The sequence below is a fragment of the Sinocyclocheilus anshuiensis genome, unplaced genomic scaffold (assembly GCF_001515605.1).
Source record: "Sinocyclocheilus anshuiensis isolate Anshui unplaced genomic scaffold, SAMN03320099.WGS_v1.1 scaffold819, whole genome shotgun sequence".
In the NCBI taxonomy this organism is placed as follows: Eukaryota; Metazoa; Chordata; class Actinopteri; order Cypriniformes; family Cyprinidae; genus Sinocyclocheilus; species Sinocyclocheilus anshuiensis.
This window is the reverse complement of record NW_015548238.1, coordinates 516,444-534,680: the sequence shown is the minus strand read 5'-3', so window position 1 is coordinate 534,680 and position 18,237 is coordinate 516,444. Positions and strand designations below refer to the sequence as shown.

Genomic DNA, 18,237 nt, shown 5'->3' with positions numbered 1-18,237 from the left:
ACCTCCTCCCGGCGACCAGGTGATGACGCTGTCCCCGGACAGCGTGAGGAGATCCCTCAGCAGGATCAATGCACGCAAAGCTCCGGGTCCTGACAACATTCCTGGGCGGGGACTGAGAGACTGTGCAGGGGAACTCACTGATGTCTTCACAGACATTTTCAACATCTCGCTAAGCCAGGCTGTTGTCCCCACATGCTTCAAAGCTACCACCATAATTCCAGTCCCGAAGAAGTCGTCTCCATCCTGCTTCAATGACTTTAAACTGGACGGTCTCTCTGAATGTGGAGAAGACGAAGGAGATTGTTGTTGACTTCAGTTTAAGGGAATGACATCTGCATAGGCACAGTTTAAATAAAGTCTGTTCTCTGAGCTCTTTATCACTTTAACAGACTGATAAGCTCTTTTTGCACTACACTCATATCTGCAGTTTGTTTATTTCACTGGTTTGCACTCTATCTGCCTTGTGCCACTCTATCTTTTTTTACATGTCCTCATTTGTATATTTGTATAGTTTGTATTTTATATATTGTATCTATATTTTCACGTTCTACTGTTAGTGTTACCTGTATGCACCAAGGGTCTGAGAGTAACGCAATTTCAATTCTCTGTGTGTTTTTTTTTTTTTTTACAATGTCCTTATTTATATATTGTATAGGTTGTATTTTATATATTTTTTAAACTGTATTTATCTGTATTATGTCTACTGTTAGTGTTAAGTGTTAACTGTATGCACCAAGGGTCTGAGAGTAACGCAATTTTAATTCTCTGTATGTATGTGCTGTACATGTGGCAGAATTGACAATAAAGCAGACTTTGACTTTTGACTTTGATGTCCTGGCCTTCCTTTCCTTCCCTCTGGGATCTACCATTTCCCTCTGACCTGGACTTTCTTTTCTTTTTTTTATGGCGCTAACTGTAATATTCCACCTGCATTCTGTGTTTCTAAGGACTTTTACTTTCAAGTATATTTCATTCCTTTTGGTCTTTGTTTTTGTGTTGAGTTTTTCCGTGTTTAGTTCCTGTTCCATTTAGTTTCCAACGTGACTGATTATAGTTCAAGGTTTCTGATTGTTCACACCTGTTTTTTTAGGTTCTCGTTATTTCGTTTGTATATAAAGTATCTCTTTGTTTCCTTGGTCATTTGTCTGATATTTTCTTATCAGAAATGTTGTCTGAAACATTTCTTATCAACTCTAGCCCTGGAGCCCCTTTGGATGTCTCCCTAATCAAATATACCTGATTCAGTTCATTAGAAAATAAATATTTTGCAATATTATGAATTTAGTTTTATGTCACTTTTGATCCATTTAATGCATCCTTGCTGAATAAAAGTATTAATTTCTTAAAAAAAAAATATATATATATAAAATCTTACTGACTGTATTAGTACAGTACTGTACTTACAGTACTTACTGACTGTATTAGTACCTTACTTACTGACACTTGTAAAGCGTGTGGCTTTACAATTGATCACATTAAAATCAAAATCACAACATGACTTTATGAGATTATTAAAACACAAAAGGCTTTTTACGTCTTATTTTTATGTCTTATTGCCTTATAATGAAACTCACGGCAGTCTTTTTCATCCTCTCCTTCTCCGCAGTTGTCTTGGCCGTTACAGCGGAATATTCCGGGAATACAGCGACTGGGATTGGTGCATTTAAACTGACTGGGCAAACACACATGTATATCTGCAAAACACACATACAAACACATCAGTGGACTAAAATTGATAAGGTTATTGCTCTACTGGAGCCAGCTGAGGTACAGTCTTACCACAGATGATACAGTGTTCTTAGGCACAAAGTCAAGCTTTTATAAAACAGCAGCAATAGCAACATGACGATAAAAGACACTAGTGTTCTATGAATACTGTACTTGTACTTACTATTAACAATAATCTGAATAATCATAAAGTTCACAAGCACAGTATTAATACCATTTGTGCATATTCTGGATATATCATTTTGGAGATTTTACAATGACATAAGAAAGGCTCATGCAATTAGAAGAACTGGAAGACAAAGTACAAATATCAACTACTTGAGCACAAGTACATATACCATAACAAAATGTTACTCCAATAAAAGTATAAGTACTCATTTTCAATTTTACTTGAGTAAGTACTTGATTTTTAATTTAAGGTAAGTTACTGAAAGTAAAATGTACTGGCTGATAAAACAATTTTTTATTTTGCAATTTTATGTAAATTAAGGAAGATTAGAATCAGAATCAGAATGAGCTTTATTCGCCAAGTGTGTACAAACACACAAGAAATTTGTTGTGTTTTTTTTAGGAGCTCTTGATACAAACATACTTACATACATACATACATATATGACATTGAGAACAGAAATAATATTTAAATAAGTAACACTAATGAAAAAAAAAAAAAAAAAGATAATAATGTGATATGCATCTGGAACAGAAGATTTATGTACAGATTTGTGCATTATTTACTGTATATACAGCTGTATAAATAAAAATATGTATTTACATAATACTTGAGAGAGAGAGGCAATAATTAGTTAATAATAATTAACTGTATTTAGGCAATAATTTCTGTATTTAGCTGTTTAAGCTGAGATGGCATGGGGGAAAACTGTTTTTATGCTTGATGTTCTAGTGCACAGAGATCTGTAGCGTCTGCCTGAAGGGAGAAGTGCAAGCAGGTTGTGGCCGGGGTGAGAGGGGTCTGTGATGATGTTACCTGCCCATTTCTTCACTCTGGAGTTGTACAAGTCCTGAAGGTTGGGCAGGTGCACATTAGCTATCCTTTCAGCTGACCTAACAGCCTGTTGCAGTCTTCTTATATCTGATTTGCTGGCTGACCAAAACCAGACAGTTATAGAAGAGCACAGAACCGACTCAATAACAGCTGAATAAAACTGTGGCATATGCGTCTGTGGCAGGTTGAACTTTTTCAGTTGATGAAGGAAGTACAACCTCTGCTGTGCCTTTGTCACGATGGAGTCAATGTGAATATCCCACTTCAGGTCCTGAGAGATGGTGGTGCCCAGGAACCTGAATGACTCTACTGCAGCCACAGTGCTGTTCATGATGGTGAGTGGGGGGAGTGCAGGGGGGTTTCTCCTGAAGTGTACTATCATCTCCACTGTTTTGAGCGTGTTCAGCTCCAAGTTGTTATAACTGCAGCAGACAGCCAGGCCAGCTGCTCAATCTGTAAGTAGACTCCTCGCCGTCCTGGATGAGACAAATGACTGTGGTGTCAGAGGAGCAGTCATTTGTGTAGAGGGAGAAGAGCAGTGGGGAGAGAACGCAGCCCTGGGGAGCTCCAGTGCTGATGGTGCGGGTGGTGGATGTGAGTTTTCCCAGCCTGACTAGCTGCTGCCTGTCTGTCAGGAAGCTGATGATCCACTGACAGATGGAGGTGGGTACAGAGAGCTGGGTCAGTTTATTCAGGAGGGGATCTGGGATGATGGTTTTGAAAGCTGAGCTGATGTCCACAAACAGGATCCTTGCATAAGTCCCTGGTTTGTCCAGATGTTGCAGGATGTAGTGCAGTCCTATGTTGACTGCATCATCCACAGACCTGTTTGCTTGGTAAGCAAACTGCAGGGGGTCCAGTGATGTCCTTCAGATAAGCTAACACCAGTCACTCAAATGACTTCATGACCACAGACGTTAAAGCAACAGGTCTGTAGTCATTTAGTCCCGTGATTTTTGGTTTCTTGGGTACAGGGATGATGGTGGAGCATTTGAAGCAGGAGGTGACGTCACACAGCTCCAGGGATCTGTTGAAAGATCAGTGTGAAGATGGATGACAGCTGGACAGCATAGGTTTTGAGGCAGGCTGGAGAGACACCATCTGGGCCTTTGGCTTTCCCTGTCTCCTGTTTCCTGAAGACTTTGTGTATATCATCTTCACAGATCTTAAGTACAGGCTGAGAAGCAGTAGGGGGAGGGAGGGGGAGTGTGTTGATGGCTGTGTTGTGAGACGGTCAGAGCCGTGCTTCCCTGACAAGATGCGCATAACAATCGCAGCTTTTGCCAAATCGCGATTTAATTTCAATTAATCGTACAGCCCTAAGTCTGTTTCTTCACTCTGGAGTTGTACAAGTCCTGAAGGTTGTCCTGAGCAGGTGTGGGGTGTGAGACCAGGCTTTTCAAACCTGCAGTAAAACTCATTCAAACTGTCGGCTAAGAGTTGATTCTCCTCAGGGCTGGAGGACGGGGTCTTGTAGCTGGTGATGGCTTTCAGGCCCTTCCACACTGATGCAGGGTCATTGCTTGAGAACTGTTTTTTCAGCTTTTTAGAGTAGCTTCTCTTAGATACTCTTATATCCCTATTCAGTGTGTATTTGGCCTGTTTGTACAAAGCTTTGTCCCCACTTCTGTAGGCGTCTTCTTTGGCCTGGCAAAGCTGTTTGAGTTTTGCACGATCTCAATAAAGTTTACACACGCTTTTGGTCCGTGAATTAGATCTTGCTCGGGACGCGTGCTGTCTGTGGAGGTTTGGCCAGGACTGGGTCCAGAATTAAATCAACATATGTTCCGTCCATTGCCAATCACTGCTATTTCGAGAGTGAATCCCGCATACATATGCAGATGTCATTCGACATTTGCAGGGTGTAGCCTATGTGTTCAAAAAATGAAAGTTTCATACAAATTCTGAATGGATTATACCCTAGAAATGTGTATTTGGCCTGTTTGTACAAGTCTTTGTCCCCACTCCTGTAGGCGTCTTCTTTGGCCTGGCAAAGCTGTTTGAGTTTTGCACTGAACCAAGGTTTGTCGTTGTTAAATGTTAAATAGATCCTGGTGGGAACACACATGTCCTCACAGAAACGGAAGTAGGATGTCACCCTGCCAGTGAGCTCATCCAGATCAGTGGCTGTAGCCTCAAAAACACTCCAATCAGTTAGGTCGAAGCAGGCTTGTAAATCCCGATCCCGCATACATATGCAGATGTCATTCGACATTTGCAGGGTGTAGCCTATGTGTTCAAAAAATGAAAGTTTCATACAAATTCTGAATGGATTATACCCTAGAAAGTGCGCAAAGCATGCTCCCTTTATCACTAAGAAGCGTCACTCATCTTCATAATCTCATAATCAATGAAGCTCTCTAAACTGCACAATGAATCTTTTATTTACATCGTGTCTGCACTTAAGGCCCTTTCACACGGGACGCGGCAAACGGTGGAATCGCTGCGCGGCTGCTGCTTTCTCTTGTAGTGGAAGTGTTTTGTGCAGCTGAGGCGGTGGTCACGTTGCAGTCTCGGAGCGGATGTTGCCATAGTTACAATTGTCAACATCACCTTTGCATTTACTAAAAACTAAATAAAACATAACGGAAATTTGTGTTTGTGTCATTCTGTCATTAATTGTTGTCATTATTTACCTTTTTTTTTCGTTTGGCACAAGTGAAGTTGTTGAAGCATTATTACCTGTGAGGTCATGATTGAAGTAAAAGTTTGAATGAAATATAATTTTAAAGGAAAATTGAGAAGACTAATTTAGCCTAAACAATGCATCCCAGGCGCAGGGACATGGTTGTTAGTAATCTGTTCACTAATTGGTTGAAACCGACGCAGCTGCCGCTGCCGCTCACAAAAATTTTTATCAAGATATAAAGATATTTTTATCTTTGGCGGCACCTGCCGCGAAGCGCCATGCCTGAGAAAGCGGCAGGATTTTGGGTGCAGGAGCACCGCTTGTGCTCAGTCTACGCGCCGACAGTGAAACCGCCCGCGTTTTGCCGCTTTCCGCATGTCTCCCATTGTTGAATGAACTAGACACTCGCGACTGCCGCACACTGTGTGAAAGGTCATGAGATGATTCACGAGCTTGCAAAACTGCACTTAAAAACTGTGGCGCTTTCAGCGGTGAGTGAATTCTGACAAAACGTTTCTGATTGGCCATTGTGTTTAATAAATCAACAGATATGTCTATGATTGGTTACATTGCTCAACGCTGCAAAAACACTTTGAGGGTTTTGCCCCCTCTTGCCCCCCCCTAATGTCGCCCATGGGCTTAGCAGATTTAGGTTTATGTTTGTAGGCTGGTAGAAGATGAACCAAACAGTGATAAGAGTCCCAGAGCCGCTCGGGGGACAGAGTAATATGCATCCTTTAAAACTGTGTAACAATGGTCCAGTATATTACTGGCCCTGGTGGGACACGTGATGTGCTGTCTGTATTTAGGCAGTTTGCAGGTGAGATTAGCTTTATTAAAATCACCCAGAATGATAATGAAAGAGTCCGGATAACGCTGCTCTGTGTGTGTGATCTGATCAGCCAGCTGTTCTAGCGCCGTGCTCACACACGCGTAAGGAGGAATGTACACTCACCAGAATAAACAAGAAAAACTCCCACGGCAAATAAAAAGGCTTACAGTTAATAAAGAAAGCTGCCACATTTGGGCAACACATCTTCTTCGACAACTCGGTGACGCGAGCCGCTCTGAACAGCTGGAAGCCCGTTAGATGAAGCTCGCTGCCCGGGATGGCTCTGTTCAACCAGGTTTCCATGAAGCAAAGCACAGCAGAGTTTAAAAAGTCCTTGTTTGTGCAGGTGAGGAGTAGTAGTTTGTCTGTTCTTTTGGTAGGGAGCGGGAGATTTGCCAGAAGAATGCTTGACAGCGGAGTCCTAATTGAAATTCCCGGCTGTTGGAATTTCACGAGCGCACAAGTGCGCTTCCCTCATTTGCTTCACAAAATATGTAATATAGTATTTAAAAGTGAAAAAAAACAGAATGTATGTAAATGTGTGACAAATAGTAGAAACAATATAAAAACTTCACATATTTAATATTTTAAGAAGAATGTTTTGCAAATACACTAGTTTTATATCTCATTAGATCATTATACTGTATGAACTGCTATAGCAGAGGAGATAGTACACGGGCATGATTTGCATTCATTTAACATTATCTATAGTTAGAACAGCTGCAATTCGATCAGAGCTGATTCAGCGGGTTCAATGAAAAGAAACAGCATGTTCACGAATCAACAATGCTATCACGCCTCGATTTCTTCAGTTCAAAATAACAAGGAACAATATGTTTTTTATGAAATTCGTGGGAGCAAAAAGTGAAGTAAAAGTTTTCCAAAATAAAAATATTCTGAGGAAAATATACCTATTTGAAAAATGTACTTTAGTATAGTAAAGAAAAAGTCAACATCCATTTTCAACATCGTGTGGTGAAACATACCGCAGCTGGCCTCATCAGAGTTATCCTGGCAGTCGTTGTCTCCGTCACAGATGTACGCTGGGTTTGTACAGATCCCAGTATCACACTGGAACTGACCTGGTCTGCATTTAAACTCAGCTGTTGAAAGAAATATGTACAAATGTGCTTTTATTACACATCTGTTAGTTACGCCACAGGGAGAAAATGTATCTCCTACAATCCACATCACTCACGACAGTCGGCAGGCTCGTCGGATCGGTCGCCACAGTCGTCCTCAGTGTCACACTTCCACCAGAACGGGATACACTTGTCATTTTTGCAGACAAACTGATGAGAGATGTTAGAGGAACATATTTCAAATGAGAAATGGTACATGTCATTCTGTTTAAGACTGGGTCTAAAAGTCTAAGCTCAAGTATCATGCGCTCACCTGGCTGGCGGTGCAGTTGGACATGCACTGTTTCCCATCAGCGGCCAAGTAGAAGTTAGTGGGACAGGCACATTTATAACCTCCACCCGGAGAGAGCAGACACAAGTTACTGCAGCCGCCATTGTCTGTCTGACACGGGTGATTTGTGACTACAATGGGAGACAAGAGTGCATGACGTTAAAGCTACAGCTCCTTCAATTTCAAGAAAGATAACATCAAGGCATGAAACAAGATCATCTAAGATGGTTTTTGACAGTGGCCGGGATAGACGAGTGTGTGTAAAAGAGTGTCCTGACCCTCTGGCTGTCTGTAGGGGTGGTAGATGTGGATGTCCATGGGCCTGTGTAAGGTGCTGATCAGCAAAGTCTTGTTGGTGCCCAGTGTTTTATGAGCTCTGTTGATGGACTTGGTCTCCCAGTCTGTCCAGTAGATGTACTCCTCAAACAGAGTCATGGCGAATATGTGTGGGATGTCCTGAGTCAAAACTGCAGCACAAACACAGGGATTACTAACTACACAAACATAACACACACATAGCAACCTTGCACAAACAAACATAACATACTCTCCTCAATTCACTGAAGCACTTAGTAGGAATTTAATAATTCATATTTTAATTCATATTTGATGCATTTTATGTTATTTTCTAATTATTTATCATTATTATTTAATATGTTATTTATTAAATGCACTACTGTTCAAAAGTTTGGGGTCAGTAAGGATTAATACTTATTTAGCAATGATGCATTAAAATGAGCAAAAAGTTTCAGAATTTCCACAAAAGAAAAAAAGAAAATATTATGCAGCACAACTGTCTTCAACATGGATAGTAATCAGAAATGTTTCTTGAGCAGCAGATAATAGCAGCCTATTAGAATGATTTCTGGATCATGTGACACTGAAGACTGGAGAAATGATGCTTAAAATTCAGCTTTGATCACAGGAATAAATTACATTTGAACAGATATTCACATAGAGAACTGGTATTTTAAATTGTAAAAAAAAAATATATATCACAATATTACTATACTATTGTATTTTGATTAACTAAGTCAAAATCTATGTAAGCCTCAGAGATTTCTTAAACAATTATTATATTGTTATAATGTATATGTAAAATATGTATATATTTTTATTTTATGATTGCATAACAGTTAGTTATCATTATCTAAGAAGTTTGGCCTGGTTGTCCAGTCATGAAGAGCTTGCTTTGCTTATTTTTGAACTATTCATATTGGAGACATGCTAAAAATGGTTAACTTGCTAAAGTGTAAGTTACTTCATACTATCCTCTTAACTAGAGTTTATAGTCAGTCCTGCTGCTATACTGAATACAAAAAAAAACCAGCTCTGATAACCTGCGGCCCCTTCACGGAATGGCTTATATTTGAGATTTTGTCTTCACCTGTATGTCTGTTGGATCCGTCTAAGCTGGCAAACTCAATGTAGTCCTCTCTGGCGTCTGCCCAGTAGATGCGATCATTGATGAAGTCCAGAGTGAGACCGTTGGGCCAGGTTAACTTGTCCTGTATGATCACAGTTCTGTTGGTGCCATCCATACCAATGCGGCCGATATGCGGATTATCACCCCAGTCAGACCAGTACAGGTACCTGACAAAGAAAACCCTTATGCTTCATGATCCTTATTAGCAGAAACGGGAAGATGAGAACACAATAATGGAGAAAGAAAGCAATTAAGGTATTTTCAATCTTTACCCATTGCGGGCGTCCACAGCTATGGCTCTGGGTTCCCTCAGTCCCGTGTTGACCAGCATTGTCCTGTATGCTCCATTCAGCTTCGACACCTCAATAGTGTCCCGCCCCTTATCACACCAATACAGGTTACTCCCGACCCAATCGACAGCCAGACCATCAGGGTTGCTGAGAGACGTGCGATGGAGAACCTGCAGCAGAGTCAAACCAATGTCCAGTTTGAGAAAAGTTTCAGTTTTCGAGTCCAAACAGCTGATAAAAACATCACAAGAATTCACAAGTAATCCAATTAACGCAGCTGCTTGTATACCATAATCCATATTATACTATGGGGCTGTTGAATGCTTGATTCTGATTGGCTGACGAATGTACTAAGGTGTGCAATTAATTTCAGGAAAACGCACAGCTAAAGTAGTTCCAAGCAGGTCTTGACCGCATTACATGTTTGGACTCTCATTCTGACGGCACCCATTCACTGCAGAGGATCCACTGGTGAGCAAGTGATGAAATGCTACATTTCTCCAAAACTTTTCTGATGAAGAAACAAACTCAACTACATATTGGATAGCCTGAGAGTGAGCACATTTTCAGCAAACGTTCGTTTTTGGGTGAACTATTTCTTTAATATTCAAAACAACGGAGTTGCATGCAAATCACCTGAACGCCGCTGCCGTTGATGTGCATGCGTCGTATCATACTGCCTTGAGTCGTCACATCTGTCCAATAGATCATCTGCTGCCTGTAGTCGAAGTCCAACGCAACAGCGTTGTTCAGACCCTGGGAAAGCAATCATTCATGAGGAAACAGGCAAACAACTGGAATAAAATGTTATGGTACAGAGTTTGAAAAACTAGTGTCAAATCATACCTGCTTTAAAAGTGTGTAGTTTGAGCCGTCCAAGTTGAGCTTTCTCAAGTAATACCGGTTAGCGAAGATGAGGAACGGCTCCTCGTCTGTACAGTAAAGTGAGAGAAAATGAAGACATATTAAAGTAAAAAAAGAAACAACAGAACAGGACACTTATTTAAAAGGTGAACGATTTGTAACTAAAATCGAAATGCTTTTTTATAACGATGGATCAACATTGTAAATGGCAAATCTAGTGGTGAATTCCTTTGGAAAGTGTACTTTTCATATTTTCACAAGCATTTGAGAAACCCTGATCTAATTGAACCATCCTACAATGTAACATGGCCAGATGTCCTGTGCGTAACTATAATGGACAGATTGGCCGTCTGACTCATACCGGAGGTGGACTTGCAGACAGTGGGGTCGGAGGGGCTGAGCTGGAAGCCGTCCACACACACACAGCGGAAGCTGCCGTGAGTGTTGATGCAGTGCTGTGTGCAGGGATACGTGGTGGCGCACTCATCCACATCTACACAGGTCTTCCCATCATCCTTCAGTCTAAAGCCAGGGCGGCATCTGCACTGGAGGGAGAAACACATAAGAACGGTAAGTATCGGATTGTGATACCTGATTGTGATACCTGTTCATTTTATGATTTCAGTGTTGACTGCATTTATATAAAGGAGTCAACAAAGGAATGTTTCTTCTTTCCCTGGGGACAAAACTTCTGCTAATAAAGTATTTTTCCTACTGTTCAAATGCTTTGTATTTGTAGACTTCATTGTTATACCCTTGTCTCACACCCAAACTATAAATCTAAATATATGAAATTCATTTTCAGAATATAGTTAAATTAATACAAAACAAACAATACAAAATACACAAAGTACAAGGCAAAACAAAAAGCAAAACAAAAAAGGATGAAGTAAAGTAAACGTAATTTAATATTTAAATATATTAGGGCTGTCAATAGATAAAAAATTTTAATCAGATTGTGTGATTAATCACATACTCATCATGAAATAAAGCATATACCAGTTATCTTGTTTAACACATTCATTTTGTCATTATTTACTGTATCCAGCAAAGTAAACTGAAAGATTGAAGGGTGATTCTTACAAAACTGTATTTTCTGAAAGCTTATTTCAAGATAAATATAAAATAAATAAATATAAAATTGAAAAATATTTTTCAGAATGTATAGTGTATAGTATGTGTGCAATAGACAAATCAATTTGCGATACCAAACAGGACCACATAGAGATGCCTAAAAGACCCTAAACCTCAGCCTTGAGCTGACTGCATGTACCCACCAGCACATGGATCCATTCAGAATGACTAAACACAGCAACATACACATGACAAATCAAAACATTATATCATTAATGTGTGTGGAAACAACGTGGATGTACTAAAATGTGTCCCAGCAAAAGTAAAATGTAAGATCTGTGCGTCAAGAGCGCTCATCTTGTTTGTGCATCAATATATCAGACTCACGGTGCTTACTGTACGACTTCTGTATGTCACTGCATCATCTTTACCTTGATTGCAATCCTTAACCAACAAACCTTTACTAGAGAGAAGCTGGTTTGCTTTATCCAGCCAAGAAAATGTAGTTTGTGTATCATACAAGCGGTCTGTTCAGAGCTCGAAGCATAATACACTGAAAACGCAACGCGAGTCTCTATTCTCTCTGCCATCTCTGATGTAATCAGCCTGGTTTTCTTTACATTAGCACTGATTTGGACTGATTGTTTGAATGCATTTGCTTACTGGATCACTGCACTTTCCCGGAGTTTGGCGGCTTAAAATGATCTGATCGTAAACAGAGAAGCGAAATCAAGTTAAAAGGTTAGAATAGAAATTGTGCTTCAGTAATTGTGTTAAATTATTGTAACGGGTTAAGAATTTTTGAACTAATTGCATGCGTTAATGTGTTAACGTTGACAGCCCTAAAAAAAATATGCACACACACACACACACACACACACACACACACACACACACACACATATATATATTCTCTGGAAATAAGAGCATTGACGGAGTTTTCCAGCTTTCCATGCTTTCGCTGTTATACGATAGGAGGCGGCAGTGCTTGAAGTGGAAAAAAAGAAGTGCTGGTACTCACCCCCCTCCCCCCCACCACCCACCTATTTATTTATTTATATTAAATGACACACATTAGGTCACATCCTGGTTTATAACTCAGTAGCCCTTAGAATGAGATCTGACAAAGTGCAGCACATTTTTCAGTGGAATTTTTTTAGTAAAACTATTTTTTAACATATGTTAATTATAAGGGCCAATATTGCAATTATTGGTTCGCTTTGTCATGTTTTTTTTTTTATTGAAATGGCATAAAGTCAAGTTAAATTCACAATACCCATTGTTTCAAAGCAGATTTACTGAAAATCATGTTGTTGATGTTAATATCTTAATATATAGTAGTCGCATTTAGCAGGTTAGAGCTGGGTGATAATAGTTATTTTTGACAAAATAAATGTCAAGCAGTTGAGATTTGCTATATAGTATATATTGCTTTACATGAGTATAATGTATGTAGGCAGGTAATGTAGAATGTACTATACTGTATCTAACCCATAGACTGTATGAAAACATGGACGTAGTGTCCGTGACGTCACCCATAGGTTTCTAAAGAGCGTTTTTGAAGCTCAAAGTGGGCGGAGCCGGCCGTCGCCGTCTTGGCAGCAGGTCACCGCGCGTCACTCGAATCAAATATCGATTATCGAAAATGGGCAAAGAGGCGGGAGCTGGTTGCTGAAACCACGCCCACCTAGCTCGATGGTGGTGACAGCAGCGGCAATCCACCTGCCACTCAAGTGGCCACGCCCTTAATTATGCAGAACTTTAAGGCTTAATATAATTTAAACGGATGAGTTATAAAAAAATTCACCCCCTTCCCAGTTGTCATGAAGGGCAAAATTAGCTATATAGACCAAAATCTTTTTTTTAACCAGGCTGTAAACATGTTTTTTTCTGCTGTAAAGTTGGGCATTTTAACATGGGGAGTCTATGGGATTGACTCCCTTTTGCAGCCAGCCTCTAGCGGCCAGTTGACGAATTACAGTTTAAGTCACTTCCATGTTGGTTTCACGAGAGAGAGCGGGAGGTTGCCACTTGATTCAGAATCGCTAAATCTCTGACCACCGCATAATCAGCGATCATTATAAAACACTCTTGCATTTAAGCCAAATACATGCTGAAAAGAATAATTTTACTGACATCTGGACGAAAGTCACTATTCTCTCCGCAAACGCTGATGAAATCGGCCGTGTTTTCTCTGCATTAGCGCTCTTTTGAACTTACTGTTTGAATTCGTTTACTGGATCCTTGGACTTTCCAGGAGTTTACCGGTTTAAAATTATGTGTCCGCAAAAGCCTGCTTCTTTTCATTTTAAGATATTATTTTCGTTATAAAGTACTGATTCAAATTAGTAATCAATAATTAATTATTATTCTACTACTCTGCGCGCCTCCCCTGACATGCTCTCGCGCCCCACACACTCCGCTTGCATTCAAGGCCCGTCCCACTTCAAGCACTGGGAGGCGCTATTATGCATTTTCTGAAAGAGTACTGAATGTCTGGATCAAAACAGTGAAGAAGCAGCAGAAACAAGCGATCGCGAACGTAAGCTGATGCATATGTAAAATAACGCAATCATCAAACATTAAACAGCATATAGATCAAAACTGCCTAACGTTACTGAATGAAATGTCGACTCAGGAAGTGGTTTAGGACTGTGAAGCTTTGTGAGTGTTGATGGAAGCGATCTATTCCATCTATGTTTTGATCATCATTCTGAATCCAATCCAGACATAGTCTTTCATAAAAATGGGATTTTCTCAGCTTTTTGTTCAAAATGTTGCTTTTTTATGAAACTTACCCACATTCATAAAAACATAATGCAAGTAACTAGAATAAAACTTTTTTTTTCTCTGCTCTTTCTTTTGACATGTTGCATGTTCAGATATTCATAATACAAAATATTTTTTTGTGTTTTGTGATACTGATGAAGAGAATAATTACTGGCAGTGCAATAGGCAAATCAAATAAACAAACAAAGTTCCACATCGCCATTTCTGAGGGAGGAAACAGGCATTAAGATGATCTAATATCTTTACCTTGAATCCGATCTTCAGGTCATCACACAGCTGAGAGCAGCCACTCAGTTTACTGTTCAGACATTCATTAATGAAGCAGTTCAGCTCATCCGTCCCGTCGCCACAGTCATCATTGTGATTGCACAGTAACGTCTCACTGATGCATTTACCATTCCCACATGCATACGCCGTGTCATTACATTTGTTTTCTGCTTTAAGGAAGAAGAGAAAGAACCGTTAAATGAACTGCAGGACTCTACTGTATCCATTAGGACACTGTTTTCTAAAGTCGTTTCAAAGATACTCAGTTTGATGTGGTATATTTTATTAGTTCGTTTGCATTGTGCTGTGACTCAGAACTAGTTTGGCCCCGTCCCAAATGCTCTCTGTTCTTTTAGACATCCTTCACACTTTGGTAGCATGAAGCCACATAGACTGTTGGATAGGTGGACTGTTGGATTCATACCAGGACCGTTGCAGTGAGGATTTTTGGGAGCTTCGTCTGAGTGATCGTGACAGTCAAACTCTCCGTCACACTGCCAGGATTTCTGGATCAAACAGCGGCCGTTATCACAGCGGAACTCATTGGCCTTACATGCAGGATACTCTACAAAGACAAATACAGACCCATGATCACAAACGATAGCGCAAAGTCGTATGTATTAAAAACATGCACTTCTGTAGTGATGGGTACCAAAATAGTAAAATAGCTTCCCTGATGTTTTATTTTATCTTATACCATGCTGTGTCTGAATTCTCGATTCTGATTGGCTGGCAGGTGTGCATTAAAACCATTAAATGCACAGCTAGCCATGGATTATCCCTTACTTCTTCTATGCCCCGTCCACACGGAGACACATTTAGCTGTATACGCATACATTTTGTATCGTATAGGCATTTTATCCACACGGATCTGGCGTTTTGGGAGAGTGAAACCGATATTTTTTGAAACCGGGCCCCAGAGTGGATAAATTTGAAAATGCTGCCCATGCGTTTTCATGTGGACAGCGAATCCGTATATTTTCTGAAACGATGACGTCATCAGCCCACGTCTCACCCCTAGTCAGACACTGCTACGTCACGTAACAGCAACAAAAACATGAACAAACACTGAACGGTTGTCTTTTTATTAACTAACATTAACACAGATTAATAAATGTATTGTTCCATGTTCGTTTGTATACCGCGCGCAAGGTTTATGCGCATAGTCCAAGTCTTCTTCTCCGTTTTTAGTGTATCTCTGTGGCAGAATTACAGCACCACATACTGGTCTGGCATGTATACTACATCGTTTTGTGTCGGTTTTGTGGTTTCGTGTGGACGCAGATATTTCTTGAGACGAGGGGAAAAAAAAGGATCGGATAGGGAAAGCTCTGGCTTCGTGTGGACACAGCCTTAGTTTAGTCTTAACAATAATGTCCTTAAGGTGTGGTCACACTGCAAAAAAAATTCAGACACGGCAACAGATATTAACAAAAGTCAGTGTTATTTTGATATACTATTATAGGTTTTGTTAAGATTTTGAATTTTGACGATTTTTATTTTATATTTTGCTTCCACTTTAATTTTAGTTAAAGTTTTAGTAACTTTGTTTTTGTAATTTTTATTATTTTGTTATTTTTCATTTTATTATTATTTTTAATATGTCTATATGGCATTTATACATTTTTATTAATTACTTTAAGTTATTTTAGTGCTTCGACTTTAAATAAAAAATGAGAAATGCTGTTTTGGCAACAAGCTGAAATAAGTTTTTTTAAATATATTTTATTTCAGTTAATGTTTATTTTATTCAAAGTAATTTTAATAATTATTATTATTATTATTTAATGCTTTTAGTTTTATTAGGATATTTTTATTAGGATAATAAGTCTGCCAGGAGGATATGATGTCATGGTCTAGGGCTTCATTTTTAATTTATCTTCTCCTGCATTTACTTCCTTTGTGAATGTCTAGTGTGAACATACCTTATAGAAGGTGATATACTGTATTGTAAATTTGCAATATTTTAAAATGACAACTCATTTAATCATGTGCAATTAGAGAGAATTTATATATATATATATATATATATATATATACACACACATAATCTGAATAATTCAATACGGGGAAGTCGTGGCCTAATGATTAGAGAGTCGGACTCGTAACCCAAAGGTTGTGGGTTCGAGTCTCGTACCGGCAGGGATTGTAGGTGGGGGGAGTGAATGTACAGCGCTCTCTCCCACCTTCAATACCACGACTGAGGTGCCCTTGAGCAAGGCACCGAACCCCCAACTGCTCCCCGGGCGCCGCAGCAAAAATGGCTGCCCACTGCTCCGGGTGTGTGTTCACGCTGTGTGTGTGTGTTCACTGCTGTGTGTGTGCACTTTGGATGGGTAAATGCAGAGCACTAATTCCAAGTATGGGTCACCATACTTGGCCACACGTCACGTCACAAATTCTTCTGTACTTGCTTTTGTTTCATTTGATTAAAGTCTTGATATAATTCAAGTGAGAGTCAAGTATTGGCATCTTACAAATCATTTGCCATAATTCATCTCATTATTTGGTAATTATGAGATAATCATCTCATAATCATCTTTGTTTGGAGTAATCATGAACATACCGCACTCCAGAGACTCATCAGAGCCGTCGCCGCAGTCGTTGTCATGGTCACACACAAAGTGTTTGGGGATACACTGTCTGTTCTGGCACATGAACTCTCCCGCCTTACACGTGTTATTGAACACTGAGCGAAAGAGAAATAATAATACACACAGACATGTTTACTGAGTCATTTGCACAGTATTTGCACCAAAACAAATGATGTATTTGAGCGCTCACCACAGCCGGCCTTCAGGCTCTCGTCAGCTCCATCCGGACAGTCTCTGTCTCCGTCACACACCCAGCGCTGCGGGACACACTTGTGTGAATCCGGACAGTGGAACGCGTCCGCACTGCACGTTTTATTCTCTGAGTTAAAAACACACATGATTCAGCAACTTAGAAAACAATGTCTAGAAAAATGCACTGTCATTCATTATGTTGATAAATGTCTGTGGTCGTATTCTCTGTGATTCATCAGTCACGCTTTAAAACATCCTATTTCACGCTGTTTTTAAGGATCAGCACTCACTGCATCTGCTGTCTTCATCTGTTCCATCTCCACAGTCGTCCGCCCCATCACACACCCAGCTTCTGGAAATACAGCGATGATTCCCGCACTCAAACTGCGTCGCTGAGCAGAACTTATCTGAGCAGAATCATTAAACGATCCGTTAGTTAATTATTCAAAAGATTCTTGCAGAAAGAACACATTTAAAAGGCTGACCTTAAATGAACCGTGCAAAGCTGGGAACAAAATTTCCCCCTAAAGTGATATAAATCTGACAAAACCTCATTTGGAAAAATGAATAATTGTTTATAAATGCCTTTGGTGTTACGAAACAAAAGCACAAAGACACAGAATACATAACATGAGTTTTTTTTGTTTTGTAATGTTGACTTGCATCATGTTTACTCTTGATATGCATTCAGTTCAGTTTCTGTTTAAAAATAATAAACCTAGTACTAATAAAGTATATAAATATATATAATAATTATTATATATTAAGTATATAAAATAATTTGGTAACACTTTAGTTTAGGGACCAGTTCTCACTATTGACTAGTTGCTTATTAGCATGCATATTACTGGTTGTTTGCTGTTTATTAGTACTTATAAAGCACATATTAATGGTTTATTCTGTATGAACAGATTTGAGATCCCTTAATCCACACCATAGCTAAACTTAAAGCTGCAATCCGTAACTTTTTTTGGTTAAAAATGATCCGAAATCAATATTTGAGCAAGTACATAACATTTACATTTACATTTACATTTAGTCATTTAGCAGACGCTTTTATCCAAAGCGACTTACAATTGGGGGATACATAAAGCGATTCTTCTTAAAGAGGCAAACAGACACAGGAAGTGCTTGT

The 18,237-nt window shown here is 39.6% G+C and overlaps 1 protein-coding gene across 1 annotated transcript in view; it reads right to left on the bottom strand.

The window, feature by feature from the left end:
- The window catches only part of lrp1aa (low density lipoprotein receptor-related protein 1Aa), a 200,232-nt gene that overhangs the window by 38,845 nt on the left and 143,150 nt on the right, over positions 1-18,237 (bottom strand). The window contains exons 52-66 of the mRNA XM_016442040.1: positions 17,393-17,509; positions 17,101-17,229; positions 16,883-17,005; positions 14,741-14,881; positions 14,296-14,483; positions 10,547-10,730; positions 10,168-10,253; positions 9,958-10,077; positions 9,304-9,491; positions 8,993-9,198; positions 7,884-8,072; positions 7,588-7,736; positions 7,391-7,484; positions 7,179-7,295; positions 1,575-1,694 (exon numbers count right to left, since the gene is read on the bottom strand). Of these exons, the coding sequence (XP_016297526.1) occupies positions 1,575-1,694; positions 7,179-7,295; positions 7,391-7,484; positions 7,588-7,736; positions 7,884-8,072; positions 8,993-9,198; positions 9,304-9,491; positions 9,958-10,077; positions 10,168-10,253; positions 10,547-10,730; positions 14,296-14,483; positions 14,741-14,881; positions 16,883-17,005; positions 17,101-17,229; positions 17,393-17,509 (2,151 nt within the window). The remainder of the gene's footprint in view (positions 1-1,574; positions 1,695-7,178; positions 7,296-7,390; positions 7,485-7,587; positions 7,737-7,883; positions 8,073-8,992; positions 9,199-9,303; positions 9,492-9,957; positions 10,078-10,167; positions 10,254-10,546; positions 10,731-14,295; positions 14,484-14,740; positions 14,882-16,882; positions 17,006-17,100; positions 17,230-17,392; positions 17,510-18,237) is intronic.